Raw genomic sequence first — 19,785 nt, 5'->3', positions numbered from 1 at the left:
GGCCTCTAGTACTTCAATATAATTAAATCTAAAGTATTTAAATGTGAAGGCAGTTTAAGTAGAGATGAAATACTTTGATCATACCAGCCTCTTTCTATTCCATTCTGATTCAAAATATGTTAGTAGTTTTTGTTTTGTTTTTTATCTCATTTTGAAGTGTAAAAAGCCTCCAGGTAAAGAGAGCTTACTATTAAGGTATCTATCTCCTGGTGTAAACCCAGGAGTCTTTCAACCTGGGGAAGTGCATAACTTGATTTGAATTAGACTATGCTGCTGTGAGCAAAGCTACCTTATAGAAAGGACCAAGAATGATTTATATAAAACAATAACAACATACTGTCATTTTAAATACACATTTAAATGTGGCATTACTTAATTTTAAAGTTAATATTATAGAGGTGCCATCTCTAATTCTATGTGATGCTTCTCAACAGGCTAACAAAGGCCTGTCAGGACCCTCGTGAGATCTGGCTTTGTTAGCATCAAGCTTTTGTTAAGAAGGACAGTGTTTCTTCCATGTAATTTAAAAAAAAAAAAAGATAATGAAGTATAACTCTTGCAAACCAAGTGTATATTTACATTTTTCTCTCTTCTGGCTTACGCAGGTCATGCAATAGGGAAAGGAATACTCTGAGAAGGAGGGAGCTTGTGTGGAATTTCTTTGCCAGCAGAGTGAACAAGGTCATAATTTCATAATGCAAAATATTCATAGCACCAGCTGCAGAATTATTTAATTATGGATCTAGGTGCCTTCCAGAGCATTTGGTTTTTAAGCAGAGTAGTGTTTCATTCAATGCTGCATGTTATAACTAGGGTTACATTGACAATACTTAATGACCTGGACCTATTTATAGTTCCTATTTGAAACGTATATCCTCTTTATATGTAGTGATTAGCTTATTGCAATTAAGGATATTATGCTTATCTTTTTAAAAACATAATTGAGTGGAATAATATATAAGTTAACCATCCTTTTGTGTTCATAAAATGAGTTCATAACCAAACCATCTCTCCCACCCTGGTCCAAGTACAGACAAACTACATGGGAGAAATAAATACTTTCTCAAGCAACAGGCCTCACAGACTAAAACCTGTACTGTGACAGAATTGCACTGTTGTGTTAACTGACATCTTGTTGAGTTAGGTGTAAATATACCCACATGAGGAAAAAAATAATTACTAGATATTAAATTCAGGCAGAGTAGATGTAAAGTTCAGATTGGCTACCTGCTCAAATTCATCAGACAGTTTCCCGTGCTCTGTTTTGGCAGTATACTTAGTTTTTCCCTCATTCTTTCATTTGTTTGTTCATGTTATTGAATACTTAAAATATAATCAGTGCTGTGTACAAAACAGCAGTCAGAAAACCTTCAAGTCTTCAAATAATCTTACTGTATTTTGTTTCATTGTGAGCCCAATTTTAGTTGTGGCCGACTTACTCTAATTCTAAGATCTGATCTATCTAAATTCTCTTTGAGGAATAATACGTTGTTCTTCCTTTGTTAAACTGCCAGTTAGTGTGGCTGTTTATTATCACATCAGTGACTCATTGCTTTCTTAAACTGATTTCACTAGTAGATAGCAGTCCCTATGAGCAGACTGTTTCTCAAGATTATTATAATCCTTTGTAACATTATGTGCTGCTTGAGTATAAGATTATTATCTACTAAAATCCATTTGTTTTGAAGTTCGGAACACCGATGGAGATATGCTGTTCTTTTAGAAAGAAAGGAAAAGTAAAAGAAATAGCTGCAAAGCAGTCCAGGACTGCTGGCCATAAAGCATGTCTCAAAGGCAGCAGGGTGCCAGTTGGAAAGGTAGCAAACCAGCATTTCTCCCTGATCTGGAATGAGTCCCTTCAAGTGTTTCTCACATGTCTTCATGGAAAATTAATGACTAAGAATATTATCTGTTTGGCTTTAAAGTTAAAACTAGTTATAGAGTGCCAATAGAAATAAAAAAGGAATGGCTAAGAAGGGAGAGCCAAGCATCACTGTAGACACACTGGCATGTAGACCAATAAGAGGCAGGAAGTAGTAACTAGAACAATTGCATTGTGTTTCCTGTTGTACAAAGTGGGGGTGGGGACCCAAACTAGTCCACTAGGAAGGGATGAGGGAAAATCAGTGTTATAAGTAAAATAGTTGATGGGGATCCCATCCAAAATGTTCTAAGAAAAGTTTCGTGCAGAGAATCTGTTTATTTACTGTAAGTTCAAAAGTAGATAGGCCACTGAAAAGGTAGCAAAGGTAGCACATTGAGGTCAGTCATAATTTTCTCAGACTCAAGGGACAAGCTCCAAAGTTTAAACCAAAAGGAGGTTAAGTGGTGACTTGATCATTTTAGGAAAGCTCTATGTATTTCTAGCAAAGTTTTCTGAGGGAAAATGAACTCATTTGCATTCTCTAAAATAGATCATCTGGTTTAAAATCATTAGAATAAAATGTTAGACAAAGTTTAAGGTCTTGGAATAAAAACAATTTTATACTGTGGGTCTGTTATAATCCTTACACTAGAGACTCTAAATATGAAAGTTTTAAGTTGAAGAATATTGATTTGCTGTGTTATGGCTTGTTATTGTTTTAAATAATGAGCCTGGTAGCAGCATATGCTAGTCCTCTGAGAGCAGACGCTGCTGTTCTGAAATGTAAATAGTGAAAATACATTGCCCTCTTTACCGTTTCAAAGTCTGCAAGAGCAACTTGAATATAGATCAACAAGCAGTTGTACATAATTGTTTGGAATTGCTTTCTTCTTAGTGCAGTTTAATTCATTCTGAAAAATAACATCTCACAAAATGGACGAGTGGAGATTTTTTAAAAGAAAGAGTTCTGGAGAGACTAAATTGCAAGAAAGTGGTCAGATTTGAATGATCATGAAACCAACCCGGAGTAAAACTTGTTTTTCTGTTTACTTTAACTATCGGTAAAGAGGTTTGCTGGAGTTGATTTTGAATTTTATTTATTTATTTAAGAAAATTCACCCCTGTTTCCTATTAGATTTGCAGCTATGTTTACTAGTGATTGAGCTTCTAAAAAAAAATCTCATATTTTCTTTCTAAATCAGTGGTGAAGTTCACATATGGTAAAGAGTTAGAAAAAAGCCCTAGCCTGTTTGGCTCAGTGGATAGAGCATCGGCCTACGGACTCAAGGGTCCCGGGTTCTATTCCAGTCAAGGGCATGCACCTTGGTTGCGGGCACATACCCAGTGGGGAGTGTGCAGGAGGCAGCTTATTGATGTTTCTGATTCTCTATCCCTCTCCCTTTCTCTCTGTAAAAAAATCATTAAAATATATTTTTTAAAAAAGAGTTAGAAAAAGAACCAAAAAGTTCTTTTATAAAATGCTTTACCTTTTAAAATATAGATGGATATTTAGTTTATTCCACAATGTGTGTTTAAGCGCCTCCTGTGCACAGCACACCAGACAAGAATAACATAATTCCTACATGTGAAACCATGACATCTCGTTTAACAAAAAGTACCTTTTGCATAAAAAAGACATTCTTGACCAATTTTTTTGACACGTGTTAATTTTTTTTAATCTCTGTGCCATGGATTAACTAAATTGTAGGTGAAACAGTTATAGTAGCATATGTCTGATAACTAGATGCAACCTTACACCCCCTGAAACAAGATGAGTATCCTATATAATAAAAGGCTAATATGCAAATCAACCGAATGGCAGAACGACCGGTCACTATGACGCACACTGACCACCAGGGGGCAGACACCCAACGCAGGAGCTGCTCCCTGGTGGTCAGTGCACTCCCACAGGGGGAGCGCCGCTCAGCCAGAAGCCAGGCTCTTGGCTGGCAAGTGCAGCAGCGGTGGTGGGAAGCCGGCAGTCAGACATCCCCCTAGGGCTCCCGGACTGCGTGAGGGCACAGGCCCCCAGTGCACGAATTTCATGATTGGGCCTCTAATATTTTTATAATTTGCTATAGCAGCTTGTATGTGGGACTTAAACCCAAACTTAAATTCTTATGTAACAGAAGCAGTGAGACTCTCACTGCTAATAATTTAAGTAAACTGGGCCAACAGAGATAGTTGAGACCACCAAAGATAATGTTACAATAGTATCCTGATGTCATAATGGCAAAAAGGAAGGCAGGATAACTTGCATCAGTTTTTCTTATTAAATTGCCTTGTAGTAAACATAAAATGGAAATAGGATTTCACTGAAACACTTATTGAGAAAATACTGTGTGTCTATCCTTTTATTGCTAATATTATTTTGTGTTCTGTATTAATAATTGCATACTAGAGTGATTTATCCTTCAGTTATTTTGACCCAGTAACTTAACAGAATATTTTCCTGTAAGCACAAGTATGTATATGCTAAATTCTGAGCAGACATGGGACGTCCATCTCACTTAAAGTACCTTCCAATAAGCACACTGCTAATGGGTTTGAACCCAGAAGGGTGACTGAGGTGTTTTTCTTTGTTTAAGCATGCATGTCAGTTTTACAGAGACGTACAATATCTGTTAACTGAATGCTGAATTTACAACAGCAGATGGAACTGCACTACTTTTACATGGGTCATGGCTGTGAGTTATTGCCCTATTGACTTTCTTTTTACCTGACAACTCTTCATGATTCCAATCTAAGATTTGTCTTAGAGAAAAGTCTGTAAGTCCCCTACTTTGGATTTTGAGCCCAGTGAAATGATTGTCATGAACCGTTATTATTGCATCTTTCTCCAGCCAAATCTCTGGGCATTCTTATAGCTTGAAAGTAAATTCAGTGAACTGTTGTGTTACATCCACTGAAGATAGAGTTTAGTTTTATTGCAAACAGAATTTAGAAGGTCTATTGTCCATCTGAGGCACTTGCCACTGGAAATAGCTCTTCCTTCTTTGTAGTAAGCAGTGATCACTTAAAATTAAATGGGTCATTGTCTTCTTTAGTGAATTTTTTCCCCCAGAGTTCAATAAAAAGAACCAGTAGTCCACATATGTAAACACCAACCATCTATAGCCAGCTATCTATCTATCTATCTATCTATCTATCTATCTATCTATCTATCTATCTCTATTATCTATCATCTATCTATCTAATGAGTTTACTTAGTATTCCCTTGTTAAGTTGTTAAATACCAATAAACCTTTTTTTTTTTTTTGAGTGGTGTGCTGAAAAATATTAGAGAAAGAGAACCATATCTTAGTCTCTTGGAAGCTATTCTCGTTTTTCTCCTGTTTTCCTTTCTAATAAAGTAAAAAACAAACTCTTTGGGCTTCCAGATCCTGAGTTAATGTAAAATTGGCATTTGTTGAAAACTCCAGATCTCCTTAGAAAGCATATCTAGTTTTGAATTGAACATAAAAGCATTAAACAAATGGATAATTCTTCCAAGTGGCTAAAAGTTTTCACTCCTATCTGGACACGTTGGTTTGAGAACTGGGTTTCCCCCCAGTTTCTATCTCCTATTCAGATGATATTAATAGTTGTGCTTATGTAATGCCTGTGTTGTGTATGTGTTTTTAATCTCTACTTAGGTTGACCTGACAGTTCAAGAAAAGGAGAAATATCTTAATGTGTCTCGCTGGTTTTGTCACATTCAGCATTATCCAGGCATCAGGCAACATCTGTCTAGTGTTGTCTTCATCAAGAACAGACTGTATACAAATTCCCACTAGAAGCTACCCATGCTGTGCAGAAGAGATATTAAAAATATTTTAAATGGAAAGTGTATTCTGGACCAGAGGGCTAATGTAAATTGATATGCAGTCATTTTTTATTTGCTGAAGTTGATAGAATTTTTAAAGTATAAACATGTCTGAATGTATTCTTTTTTTCTTTAGTTGAAATTTTGCAATTTTTAATGTAAAAATTCAACTGCTATCAAAACTTGAGTTAAGATCAAGTTATAAATCAATTTGTTTATATAGATGATATTTATTTTAATAAAAGTTGCAAATCAGTGGCTTAATTTAAAAAAAAAAAAACATTAGTCCTTTTAATGATTGACCTATTTGGCTACTTATTGACCTATCATATTTTAAAATGCATTTTCACCTTATGAATATTTATCCTTTGTTTGTTTATTAAGGTCTATAATAAATTGTGCCAAGGATAGAGAAAGGGAAGACAGATGTGTTTGTTTTCAAATATTTATGTGAACCAGTAAATGTGGTTGAAAAAGTCTTTTTTTGTTTGCTTATTTCTTTTCTGTAGTCATTATTCATTGAAGTGAAACTAACTACTGAACTGCCCTAGAGGGAACTAGAATAAGATTCATTCTCTTGAGTTAATGGTTCTTTTGTTGTTGTTGAACTTAGTGGAATATGCAGTAGATAAAAAGAGATGGGAAATTCCTGCTATCCCACTAATTTGGGGCTAGATAACTACTAGATTAAAATTAAAAGCCAGCTTTCATAGAAAGGCTGCTGATGATGAAGCAATATGTAAAGAACAAAGAGACACTTTAACAAATCTATACAATGTATAACTCTTATTGGCTGATTAAATAATCATTTATTGAGAACTAAAGAACTTCTATTTCCAAATAAGAAAAATGAAGTCTTCTAGCACTTGACTGTTTAATGCTAGTTAATATTTTGGTTTTGATGCTGAATCTAAGTACTAGTATACGAATCAAAGGTCAGGTAGAAAGAGTAGGATAGGAAATAGACAGCATTCACATTATGCCTCACTGCTACGAATTATTCCTCTCCTCACACTGCTCTTCTCCCCCTGGCCTGCAGGTCAGCAGGACAGACAGGGTAGACAAGAGATGGGCTACCCAGCCTTCCCATCCCAACCATTTCATTTTTTTCCCCTTCAGTTTAGGTCTGCTGTGAGGAAAGGGTAGAAGACACCTAATTTCTTTGCCAACTGTCCCTTCTTCCCACTTCTACCTTGTGAGTCTTAACCCTCTGAATCCTTACATCTGTTAACCAGTTCTTTATTGAAGTGCACAGCATTGTTTCATATTTTAAAGAGCTACACAGTGTTACTATGGGCCAAGACTTCCCTCTAGCAACTTAGATCTTAATGAATAAGGGGATGGCATAAATATGAAGGCCTGGCTCCTGCAAAGGTTAGATATTGCTCTCAGTGTCTAAATCGAAACAATTCATTTCTCATAGAAATGCTGCTGTGCATCATGGTCATTTCTGTCATGTACCTCTCTGCCTGAAATGCCCTTTGCCCTTCACTTGAAGGCCTCATCAGTATTTAGCTTGCTCATGTTTTCCTGAAAGTCAAGAGTGTTAAGACCCATCGACCCATATTTCCCTGCCCTTGTTTCTGGCACCAATGGCATTGTACTATTTTTTATTATATGTCTCTTCCACCAAACTGTTAATTCCCTGAAAGCAGGGATCCCTTTTTTCTTTGCATATCCAGCCCTCAAAACAGTGACTGGCACACAACAGCAGATGCTCAATGCATGCTTGTTGAAAGAATGTAGTATTCTTTAAAGTCCATTTTGAGCTGACCAAGAAAAGTGAAAGTGTGAATTGAAATTAGAGACAGCTGTGTAGAGCACAAAAACCAAATAACTTTAAAGCAGGTTGTTTTTCTCTCATGTAAATGAGCATAAGACAGTCCACAGTTGGCATTCCACCTCCAGCTCCCATCTTTCTTCATACTGAGCAAGTAGTGTTCTTTCTTTCTCAAGTTTAACTTATGGTCCAAGATGGCTATCAGAGCTCCAGACAAGTCCATAATCAAGACCCAGAGAAAGAGGAAGAGAAGTAGGACAAAAAGACTCCTTTCGAAACTAAGTCCTGGAAGTCCTATTCAGCAATATCTATTTAATCTCTGGCATCTCTGCTGGGACAGAGTCTAGAAATACAGTCCTTTACCCCCCACACGGCCATCCAGATCAAGCCTATGCCCTGCCAATAAGGAAGAACGGAAAAAGGGACACTGAGTAGGCGACTAGCTGGCTCTGTCCCAGTAAATAGTGTTTGGGAAAATGCCTCTGAATGCCAAATCAACTTGTAAAATAATTTTTATTAGTACATTGTTAACATTCCATGGATTACTAATTTGCAAAGAATTAGAATACAATAAAATAAATACTTTTCACTGACTACAATTTTCATGATTCAGAAGTTATTTCAGGATCCCACAATATTCAGTTACCAGGAACATCTGTTAATGTGCACTTTTAGTAACAACAACAATAATAGCTAACTTATTGGCATGTAGTATGTATCAGGCAGCATTTTAAGTGAATTCACTAATTTTATCCCCTTTTTGCAGATAATGAAAATTGCCTAAGGTCACACAACCAGTGTCAAGGGGCTGGGATCCAGACAAGTGTCTGGCTCAAACTTAACCTGTAATCCACTTTATTGGTGTACCAGTAAAGTTCTGCTTAATCAATTTGTGAAGGTAGTTTTTAACCAACTTTAGAAAAAAGCTGCCTAGACATTGAATAAAATGTGTGTGTGTGTGTGTGTGTGTGTGTGTGTGTGTGTGTATCTTCAGGAATAAATGAGATGGTTACACAACTCTGAATGTACTAAAACCTACTGACTTGTACACTTTAAATGGGTAAATGTTTATAATATGGGAATTATAGCACAAAAACAGTGTTTTTAAAAAGGAGTGGAGTCAAATACTTCAACCACACCAAGTATTATGAGACGTTGGATGAAGTCAGTGCACATGAAATTCCTCTTAAGAAAAAGAAATAAAGATGACTGATTTTATGGTTTTTTTAAATTTGCAATGGCCGTATAAGCATTACCTAGCGCCATGCCTAGCACACAGAAAGTGATCGATAAAAGATCGATTTTTTAAGGTCAAATTCTTAAACTAATTCTCTAGTTTTTTCCCCACCTATCATCCCTGAGGCACCTGCTCAGTGTAAGCCTATCTGAGATAAGATAACTTGGCCGAGTATCTTGCGAATTTTACTAAAGCATTAATGGGTCAATTTGCTTACCAGTTTTAAAGTCTCTGGTCCTCACATCTTTCAAGCTGTTGAAAAATGGACCATATTGTTTTTCGTCTTTTCTAAAATATCAATGACACTCCTCTGAAACAAAGTGGGGCCATCTTTGTCCATGTTATCCTTCTACAAAGTAAATGCCCTTTTCTAAGCATGTTCTTTCTATAATTCCCAAAAGCCTGTGGCACTGGTCATTCAGTAATACCTCAGATATTTATTTAGCACCTACTATGTATCAGACACTGCTAGGCCCTGGGAATAACACTATTACATCTTTGCCTTCAGAGAGTTTACAATCCAGTGGTCTGTGAGCAGATTTCTGAAATGTGAAGCATTCTTTGCAAGATTACCAGCCACTCAACATTCTTTGAAAGTAAATAAATATAACCAGGTGCCATTTACTGAGTGTGTTCTATGTTAGGGGCTCTATACCAGACACTTGACAACAATCTTATCTCATGTTAGTTTAGGAAATTGGGGGGCGGGTGGGTACTAACCCACATGCTAACTAACATCTCAGGCCATGGCTGGAGTGAATGAGAATCATGCAATTTCAGAGTTCGAGCTCATAATCTGCCACCATGTTATGCCCTGGAGTTGATTTGACTCCCCTGACTAGACACTTGGCCTTACCTCCCTCTTCCACAGACAAAAGATCCCAAATAAGAAAAGATCATAATTTTTCTTACTTAAATACTGGTTGTAAAACAAATAGAAATAATAGAACTGCAAGCAATATCAAAAGGCCATTTGTCTTTAGGCACAGTTATATCCAAAGCATCTAAGATGTCATGAAGTATTTTGTGGAATTCTGTGGTTGTAAATCTCAAGTAGCTGCTGCCACAATACAGTAAAAAAAGTGACATAACTTCAAAAATGACATAATCATCCCTCCATGACCTGATTTCCCAGTTTAAACTGCCCTATCTCCATGCAGATTCAGCCCTAAGGCCATGGCACTGAGATTTTTAATAGTCATGTGACCATTCTCACTTTTACTTCCTGTTAAATATAGGTCCTCCATTGGCTCCACCCAGTCATACCTGAAGCTAGTAAAGAGGCGTGTTAGGTCTCTTACAGGGAAGCAGTAACAGAATAAATGGGAAGAACACCATGGCTGGCGCATCATCAAGAGCCCTGCTGAAAGGCCTTCCAGAATAGCTTCAAGTTGTGTTGTTAGGAAAGAATAAAACTCTTATAATCAGGTACATCTGTACATGTACATCACACCAAAGGTTAATTACACAAGTAATTTGTTTATTGACAAGTAGACAATTTAGAATTGTAAATTGTGTTAAAATTGTAATTGTATAAGTGGTAAGTAGGCAAATTAGAGTTATTGTTAAGTACAGCTTTTTCATTTAGGTAGTTTGCTAACATTTTACATTATGTCTTTGAAAAAAAATAGATGTTACATGAACTTTAATATTAATCTAGTTTTGGGAGAGATGTAGTGGTTTAATGGATTAAAGCATTTAGCTTTTTACCCCAGAGAGCAGTATTTCTTCTTTCTCTCCCTAATTAGGTAATCTGCTCCTACCCATTACCAGGCCACTAAATTTCAAATTCTCCATACACCCGAGCAGGCTGCTACATATCTGGCCATCTTAGTTTTAGTCTTGATTTATGGGAGCTGAATTACATTCCCAACTCTTCCTGGAGCTCCAGGTGAAGTTTATTGCAAAAGCAATGGGGAGAAAGTTGCCATCATATATCTCTCTTGCCTGGGCAGAGCTTTTAGATACACAAGGGGCTCTATATCCCACTGCTCCATGCCTTGTATGTTGGATTTATAACACTGTGAAGCCCAGCTCTAGGGTTACATACGGGCATATCAGAGATGAGATGGGGAATTTGATTTTGCAATAATGATTACTTGTTGCTGGAGTCCACATTCCTGCAGGCTCTGCCTTTATTCCCCATACTGCTGGTGAATAAAACTCATTCCAACTGCTACCTAATCTAGTGAAACTCATCTTTCACTTCTGAGGCAAAAAAAAAAAAAAAAAGGTAGACAGGAAGTCAGGAGATTTTGAGATGTTGGCAGTTTTTACTATTGTGTCTCAAGGATATCTATGTTCCTATTAGCACAGTTCTTTTAGGAATGTTTTAATCTTTTAAACTTTCATTTCTTTGTGGGAAGAAGAAAAGCTTTGCATCTTTTCCAACTTGGTGAGTTGATTTGATGGCTTATTCATGCTGTCGCTTCCGCTTCAAAGAGGCCGGGCCCCTAGGGCTAGCCAATTGTATTATGGATTCTGCAGATTTGGCTTTCCATTCCTGCTGGGTGTCATCTGTCCTCACAGTCTTGCAGCGGATAATTTTTGTCCTCTCTAACATCATCTGAGAAATGTGTGCCTGGCAGGCCTGTCTGTCCAAGTTAAGCTTGAAATAAAGTAGCCACACAACTAATTGGACAAGACATAGCTCTAAACAATAAGGCCACAGGCTTGCTTTGACCAATACCACAAACCTCCAGCCATTTAATTACAAATTCCAAAGTTTCTTTGGTGCAGTCCATGAACTAGCGTCTTTGGGTAATTTAAGTTATCCTTCCTCCACTGCCTCATTTTCCTGACCTGCAAAATACACACAAACACACACACCTTCATCCTTATTTTAATGGGCCTTAGAGGTTTTTAACCCTCTGGTTGGCTTCACCAGCCTTGCAGTTCCTGCCTGTTTTCAGCATTTGACGCAAGCCCTGTTGCTTGGATGAAAGAACTCTGGAGTTAACTATCATTGTCAGAAGTTTGGGGAGCAGGTAACAGGCATTGCACTAATGAATGCAGCACTTCTCAGACGTTAGCACGCATGGTAATCATGCACGGGGCTTCTCAAAACACAGGTTGCTGGGCCCAGTTTGAGTTCCTGATTGAAGAGATCTGGTGCAGAGACCACACCATGAGAACCGCTGTACTACATCTGTCTGAATCTTAGGTGCCATTCATCAAAGAACTCGTGTTTTTGTCTTTTTGCGCAGTTGAGTCAGATTTTCTGAAGGAATGACCCGTGTGGTGGAGCACTCTGCATTCTGTTGGTTGGCCCTGTCTGTCTCCACGGTAGCAGTTTGTCTCCACGGTAGCTCCCTCAGTAAAACACCACCTGTTCTCCAAGTGATGTAGCTGCACCTGAAGCACCTCTAGGGGGACCAGCAGAATTCAGTGCAGGAAGGTTTCGCACAGGACTTTGAAGTTGCTTTGGCCTAGAAAATCACTGATGAGATGCACAGCCTCCACTGCACACCAAACAACCTCTCAAGCCTAGAGTGCCAGATGCATTTCCAAAACTTCATGGGATTAATATGCAGTAATATTGACTATTTTACCCCCAAAGACCCTCTAATCTTTCCCCTCCTTTCGCTTTCATCAGTTTCTTCCATTTATAATTTTTAACCCACTTCAAAAATATGTTACAAAAAAAGGACAAACAGCAATACAGAAAATGTTCTAGAAAAAAATCTCATGAAATGCATTTAATAAAAATAAATAAATTTAGGAGTCCACTCCCTCAATTATGCTTATCCTTGATGGGCTTATACTATAATGAATTCAAATTTAGTTCTCAATATGCATGTAATTGAATACTCATTTTTATTTTCTAATTTTCATAAGGTTTAATAGAGAATTAGCAAATAATTTAACCCTGAAGTCAGAACTACTAAATTCACATTATTTCCATGACTTAGGTGTCTCAATTCTCACAAGTGTAATAATTGAAAAAAAATCCCTTTACAATTTCATGGTTTAAAGGATCTGGTATTGAGAATCTCTGTAAAATGATGTTGTATAGAGTGCTATGAAGATGAGAACAGCAAATCTTAAAACCATAGAAGTATTTAGTGTGTGATTACATTTATGTAATATCTTTGAAATGACAAAATTTTGGAAATGGAGGATACAATATAGGTTGCCAGGGTTTGGGAGGGGGCAGAGAGGAAGTTAGGTGTGGTTACAAAAAGGCACTATGGGGATCCTTGAAACTGTTCAATATCTTGACTGTGATGATGAACACATAAACCTACATGTGTGATTACATTGTTCGGCACTAAATACACACACACAACGAACACAAGTAAAACCGAAAATCTGAATAAGATTGGTAGATTGTATCAATATCAATATCCTGGTTGTCATATTGACATTTGCAAAATGTTACAATTGGAGGGAAACTAGGCAAAATGTACAAGAAATCTCTCTGTATACAATTATGTGATCTCAAAGTTTTATTTAAAAAATGCAAAAAAGTCTCATCAATCCAGAAACAATAAGAGATAACATACAAGACCTTTTTAGCCTCGGAAACCAAGGACACACTCAGAGCTGCCCCCACCCCAACCGAAGGTGCAAGCAGAACAGTGCTACCAAAGTGGCCCTTCTCTGACTCTCCTCGCTATCTGAGCTACAGTTGAAAGATTTCTGGGAAGGGAGGGAACGAAATAGGCATACACTGGACCTGATCACCCCAGAAAACAACACAACCCAACAGTGTACAGAGCAATGCAAACGGCTAAAACATGTATCTACAGGCTATCAGCAATAGAATTGCAGAAAAGTAATTGGGTAGTGAGTGATTTCATATTATCCCCTCCGGTGGACTGTACACTCCACCAGGAAGTAGAGGCATGAGCAGTCATGCTCACTGTTATATTTCAGCCCCTAGCACTGCATTTGACACATAGAAAATGCTCAATACATGTTCACTGTGTTTGGATGAAAAAATTGAAAAGCCCATATGGCCTGTTATATAGTAACTAGAGGCCTGGTGCACGAAATTCGTGCATGGGGGGGGGGGTGTGTATCCCTCAGCCCAGCCTGCACCCTCCAATATGGGACCCCTCGAGGGATGTTGATTGCCCATTTAGGCCCGATCCAAGTAGGATCGGGCCTAAACGGACAGTCAGACATCCCTCTCACAATCCAGGACTGCTGGCTCCCAACTGCTCGCCTGCCTGCCATCCTGATTTCCCCTAACCACTTCTGCCTGCCAGCCTGATCACCCCCTAACCACTCCCCTGCCAGCCTGATTGATACCTAACTGCTCCCCTGCCAGCCTGTTTGCCCCTAACTGCCCTCCCCTGCAGGCCTGGTCACCCCTAACTGCCCTCCCCTGCAGGCTTGGTCACCCCTAACTGCCCTCCCCTGCAGGCCTGGTCCCCCCCAACTGCTCTCCCCTGCAGGTTTGGTCACCCCTAACTGCCCTCCCCTGCAGGCTTGGGTCCCCCGCAACCCCCCAACTGCCCTTCCTTGCAGGCCCAGTCACCCCCAACTTCCCTCCTCTGCCGACCTGGTCACCCCTAACTGCCCTCCCCTGCAGGCTTGATCGCCCCCAACTGCCCATCCTTGCAGGCCTGGTCCCTCCCAACTGCCCTCCCCTGCTGTCCATCTTGTGGTGGCCATCTTGTGTCCACATGGGGTCAGTCATCTTTGACCACATGGGAGCACCATCTTGTGTGTTGGAGTGATGATCAATTTGCATATTACTCTTTAATTAGATAGGATAGGCCCGGTGCACGAAATTTGTGCACGGGAGGGGGGTGTCCCTCAGCCCAGTCTGCACCCTCTCCAATCTGGGACTCCTCAGGGGATGTCCAAAATTGGCAGTCGGACATCCCTCTCACAACCCGGGACCACTGGCTCCTAACCACTCGCCTGCCTGCCTGCCTGATCACCGCCTAACTGCCCTCCCCTGCCAACCTGATCGCCCCCAACTGCCCTCCCCTGCTGGCCTGATAGCCCCCTAACTGCTTGCTCCCCCACGGTGGCCTGATCACCCCTAACTGCCTCGGCCTCGGCCTCTGCCACCTTGGCTTTGTCTGGAAGGAATTCGGACATCTGGAAGATATCAGGTCACTCCAGTCTAATTAGCATATTACCCTTTTATTAGTATAGACTAGAGGCCCGATGCATGAAATTCATGCAAGAGTTAAGCCTTCTTTCCCCTGGCTGCCAGCACTGGCTTCCCTCTGGCACCCAGGACCCGGGCTTCCCTCGCAGCCCCGGCTTCGTCTGGAAGGTCATCTGGTCTAATTAACATATTACGCTTTTATTATTATAGATGGCTTTTCCTTCCCTACATATCTCCTTCATTTTCTCCTCACCCACCACCTACACTTAAACTCATACACAGGGATCGAGGCTGGACAGTCCTTTAACCTGTCTGTGCCTCCGCCCTGCTCACCTGTGAGACGAGGATAACACACCTACTGTGTGCTTCAGAGGACTGCCATAAGAATTTAAAAAATTAATGTGTGCCAGCACTTACCACAGTATTTGGCAGATTGTAAGTGCCATGTTGGTGTTTGTTCAACTGCCACCTAATTCTGACACAGATTAGGAGTTAGCTCAGACCTGGCAGGTGAAGGGCACCATCCTCCTCCACAAGCTCTGGGGTTCCCAGGCCACCTATGCTACCGACATACTGTCTACAAGTTTGGGGGGTTCCCACTTCCCCTTGGATTCAGTTAGTCCCTAGGTTGACTCATTGACCTTGGGAAAGTGATGTACTTAGGATTACAGATTTATTGTAAAGGATACAAATCAGAACCAGGTAAATGACTAGATGCACAGGGCGAGGTCTGGGAGGGCCCCAAACACGAAGCTTCTTTGTCCTCAGTACTCCTTACCTGGCAGCATATCAATATATGAGTCCCAACCAGGAAGCTTCCTGCAGCTTCAGTGTCCAGGAGGTTTTTATCAGGGTTTCAGTACACAGACATGGATGATTGAATCATTGGCTCCGGCCTCCCTCTCTTTCCTACTTGGGAAATTTCAAGGATTTAGAGGTTATCTCTCAGAAACCAGGGACAAAGATCAGCCAAATTCTTTATTATACAACCTATGGAAATTAGTAAATTGAGTAGGCAGAAGGGGGGACAAAAAAGGCATTTCAGGAAGGGGGGTGTCTAAAAATAAAGAGGCATAAATAAGTGTGATATAGTCATGGCACAGTAGAAAGACCTCTTAGCTGATTAGCTGTGCTATATTGGAATGTGCCAGCCTTGAAGTTGAAAGACCAGGGCTTTGTCCATGGGTCTGCTATTCGATAACTATGGTGCCATCTTGTGGGAGTATAGGGATCATTGTAAGCCAACTTAAATCCTTTCTCTGAGAGGGGGACATAATTTAAATAGGTACACACACAACTTAGTCGATTAAAACAACAAAAATATATTATCTCTCACAATACTGTGGGTTGATTGGGCAGTTTTCTGGCTTCATTGCAATTCATGTGTCTGTATCAGCTGGCTGATGGCTGGACTGAAACTCCAAGAAGTCCTCCTTCACACATGCGGTGCCTGGGTGCTAACAGCTAGGGTGCCTACAGAATGTCTCTCTACAGGCAATGTCTCAACTTCTAGTGCTTCTCTACACAATGGCCTCACTACAGCAGGACAGTCTGACTTCCTGACAGGAGAGCAAAAGCAGAAACTGCCAGTTGTGTTAAGGCACACCACTTTTTCCACCATGTTCTTTTGGTCATAGCAAGTCACAAGACCAGTCCAAATTCAAGGGGAGGGGGAACAAATTCCATATTCTGATGGGAGGAGCAGCATGTTGCATGTGTGTACAGTGAGGGAAGGAATCATCACAGCTGTCTTCAGAGACTCTACCATATTCTCTGATTCCCAGCTTACTCATCTGAAAATGTGTATTATCTACTTCAACTAGCTTAATGAGATTAAGACACATGATATATAAGTGACAGCATTTTATAAATTGTAAAGTGCTAAATAAGTACAATATATTATAGTGGTGGGTGATAAAGGCAGATTGGAAGAACGAGAGCAGATTATAAAAGGAGATAGATTGTAATATTGAGTATATACTATATGTTAGGCATTGTACTGTGTCTTACAAGTATCTTCTTTAAATCACCACAGCAAACCTTAAAAGAACGGTATTTCATTTTATTTTACAGGAAAGGAATTGCAAGTGAGGGGCAGAGCCAGAATTGGAACCCAATTCTGTTTGATTCCAAAGTCTTAACTACTGTACCCAGAGTTCTTTGATCACTTTTATCTAATCAATCTGCAATTGGGTAAGGGGAGGTAGCAGCTACCCAGAACCACTGAAACCAATTTTTTGGAGACAGAACCCATAATCTGCATTTTTAACAGCTAATGTGGGAGAAACATTCAACCTCACTGTACACTAAGAAGACCAGCTCAGAGGAAATGTAGGATTGCAGGTGCAGAAGAAAACAAATAAGAAAAGTGTCAGCTATTGAGAGAATAATTATGTTTTCTAGAGGTTGATGCTAAAGCTGGTAAATGAAAGTAAGACTAGAAAAGTTAAAAGTCAGACCCAACAACTTGCAAATAACCAAATTTTATATTTATTTATTAATTCATCATTTTTTTTTTGCCTTTGGGCTTATTATTTCCTGTGCTAGAAAACCCCAAGTTCTTTTACCCCACCCAACTTGGCTAACATTTATTCATTTGGGGTCTGATGAGAGATGTGTGCCTTCCCTGGGAAGTTCTCTCTGGCCATCTCTCACCCCCAGAGGTCCCACATGTGTGCTGTGCCTTCCTCCATCCTATCATGTAGGCCCTAAATGTTGGTTTGTGTGCCTTCTTCAGCACTAAACAGGAGAACCTTGTGTAGGAAGAGAGGGGGGAGAAAAGGAGAGATTACTAGGTGTACTGGTTAATAATGCGGATTTTGTGATCAAAGAAAACACGATAATTTCAAGAGAAATATCAAAAGTGCTTTATTCAAAGTAATGTCCATTGCTAGCTACACACTTCCCCCATCTTTCAGGTAATTTGTGGATACCGTCCCAATAGAACTTTTCTTTGTTTTGAGGCAAACCATTCAGAGACCCAATTTTCCACTTCTTCGTACGTTTTGAAGTGCTGCTCAGAAAGTGCATGTGCCATAGATCAGAACAAGTGGTAATCTGAAGGAGCATCGATCAGAACAAGTGGTAATCTGAAGGAGCAAGGTCTGGTGAATACGGCAGGTGGGTTGATGCTTCCCAGGCAAGATCTTTTAACGTGTCTTTAACTGGTTTTGAAGTGTGTGATGTTGCGTTATCATGAAGCAAAATTACTTTGCCGTGTCTTCTGGCACATTCTGGTAATTTCACGATCAAAGCGTGATTATTTGTTGTTAGTACCGATCAGTAGTAACGGTTTCACCTGGTTTTAGAAGGTCATAATACACCACACCTTCCTGATCCCACCAAACGCAGAGCATTGTCTTTCCGAAGTGATTTGGCCTTGCAGTCGATGTTGATGGTTGACCTGGATCAACCCGTGATTCTCAAAATAAATCCACTTTTCATCACCAGTCACAGTTCGATGCAAAAAAGACTTTCTTTTGTGCCATTGAAGCAACATTTTACTGATGACTTTTCGGTTTTCTATTTGTCTTTCGTTCAGTTGATATGGCACCCATTTTCCTTCCTTTAAAATCTTTCCCATTGCTTGTAAACGATCGGAAATTGGTTGCTGAGCAACGTTTAATCTTTCTGCAAGTTGTTTTTGAGTTTGACACGCATCTTCATCCAATAATGCTTGTAATTGTTTCTCTTCAAACTTTTTTGGTTGACCTGGATGTTCTTTGTCTTTTACATCGAAATCATCATTTTTAAAGCATTTAAACCAGCGTTCACAAGTATCTTGAGATGGAGCATGTTCACCATAAGCTTCCCGAAGTATACGATAACTTTCAGCACCATTTTTCTTCAAAATAATTAATTAAAACTTCCCGCAAATGCTCTTTTTTTTTTGGCACAAATTTCAACATTTTTAAGCGTAAAAATATCTATGATGTTAACACCTTCAGCAAATTTGACATATGAAGTTTTGAAGCTTGCTGCCAATACAACAAAATAGCACACATATCAAATTGCATATATATCAACATATGTGTAACTCCATCTATTGAAAAAATCTGCATTATTAACTGGTACACCTAGTAAGAGCTGGTTCTTAGAAAGGACCACTGGATGAACAGGAGGTGAAAAAGCCACTGCAAAGTTGCACAGTGTTTGTACTTTGAACAGGCGTGAAGACTTGCTGAGACTAGAAGATGAACTTTATGAAGTTTACCAAACGGCAGCAGTCAGATACAGGGCAGCCCCACTGATGTCTCTTCATGACCAGGGCAACTAAAAGCAGCCTAGAAAACGCGTCTCTTCAATAATTAACTTAGCCCATAGAACAGCTGGTTGAAATTTTGTAAACACAAGACAAGAACAGATTTTTTTTTTTTTCTCCTTCACGTGGGCACGAATGAGCCTGATAAGTGATTTGAACAAATTACTTAGGGCACCTTCCTATCGGGGCAGCACCTGCCCCAATCCAGCATGGCGGCACCGGCTTCTCCCAGGGCACATCCCGTTACACGGCCGGGCCTGAAAGGAGCTGGGGCTGGTGGACGCCGCTGCCCGTCGCGCTTTGATGACGGCGCACCCGCGCCTGGGAAGCGGGCAGAGCAAGTCTGCGCAGGCGCAGCGCGGCCGCGGTGGGCGGAGCTGGCGGGATGAGTGGCGGCGGCCCGGAGGCCGCTGTGGGTTGTGAGGCCCCCGCGGCGGGCGGCAGCAAAAAGAAGGAGTCCCTGGGAACCGCGGGCTCGCCCGCGCACCTCATCATCAAGGGTACGGAGTGAAGGGGATATCGCCCCGGTGTAAGCCAGGGCAGCCTCCCCTCCCAGGCGGCGCCCTCTGACCCGGGGGGTGGCGAGGCGAGCGGGGTCGTGGCCGCGCCCCCTCGTTCTCTGCTCCGCTAGTAAGGACCAGCCCAATCTCTCTCACCTCCTCAAGGGAGAAACCTAGACGTGGGCCTCCTCCCCTCCCCGAGCCCGGGACCCCCGGGCGCAGGGCCTCCGTGGACGCGGCCGCGCGGCGCACCTGCGATGCAGGGGAC

At 40.5% G+C, this 19,785-nt stretch overlaps 2 protein-coding genes across 2 annotated transcripts in view; both read left to right on the top strand.

The window, feature by feature from the left end:
• The window catches only part of EEF1E1 (eukaryotic translation elongation factor 1 epsilon 1), a 29,877-nt gene extending 21,643 nt beyond the window's left edge, over positions 1-8,234 (top strand). Inside the window, exon 4 of the mRNA XM_079778428.1 lies at positions 5,500-8,234. Coding sequence (XP_079634554.1) covers positions 5,500-5,640 — 141 coding nt within the window. The 3' untranslated portion in view covers positions 5,641-8,234. The remainder of the gene's footprint in view (positions 1-5,499) is intronic.
• An 11,154-nt stretch (positions 8,235-19,388) lies between these two features.
• The window catches only part of BLOC1S5 (biogenesis of lysosomal organelles complex 1 subunit 5), a 60,075-nt gene continuing 59,678 nt past the window's right edge, over positions 19,389-19,785 (top strand). Inside the window, exon 1 of the mRNA XM_079776847.1 lies at positions 19,389-19,517. Within this exon, the coding sequence (XP_079632973.1) occupies positions 19,403-19,517 (115 nt within the window). The 5' untranslated portion in view covers positions 19,389-19,402. The remainder of the gene's footprint in view (positions 19,518-19,785) is intronic.

This window comes from Cnephaeus nilssonii (genome assembly GCF_951640355.1).
Source record: "Cnephaeus nilssonii genome assembly, chromosome: 7".
NCBI lineage: Eukaryota > Metazoa > Chordata > Mammalia > Chiroptera > Vespertilionidae > Cnephaeus > Cnephaeus nilssonii.
The sequence above is the reverse complement of the archived record's forward strand: the minus strand, read 5'-3'. Positions and strand labels throughout refer to the sequence as shown.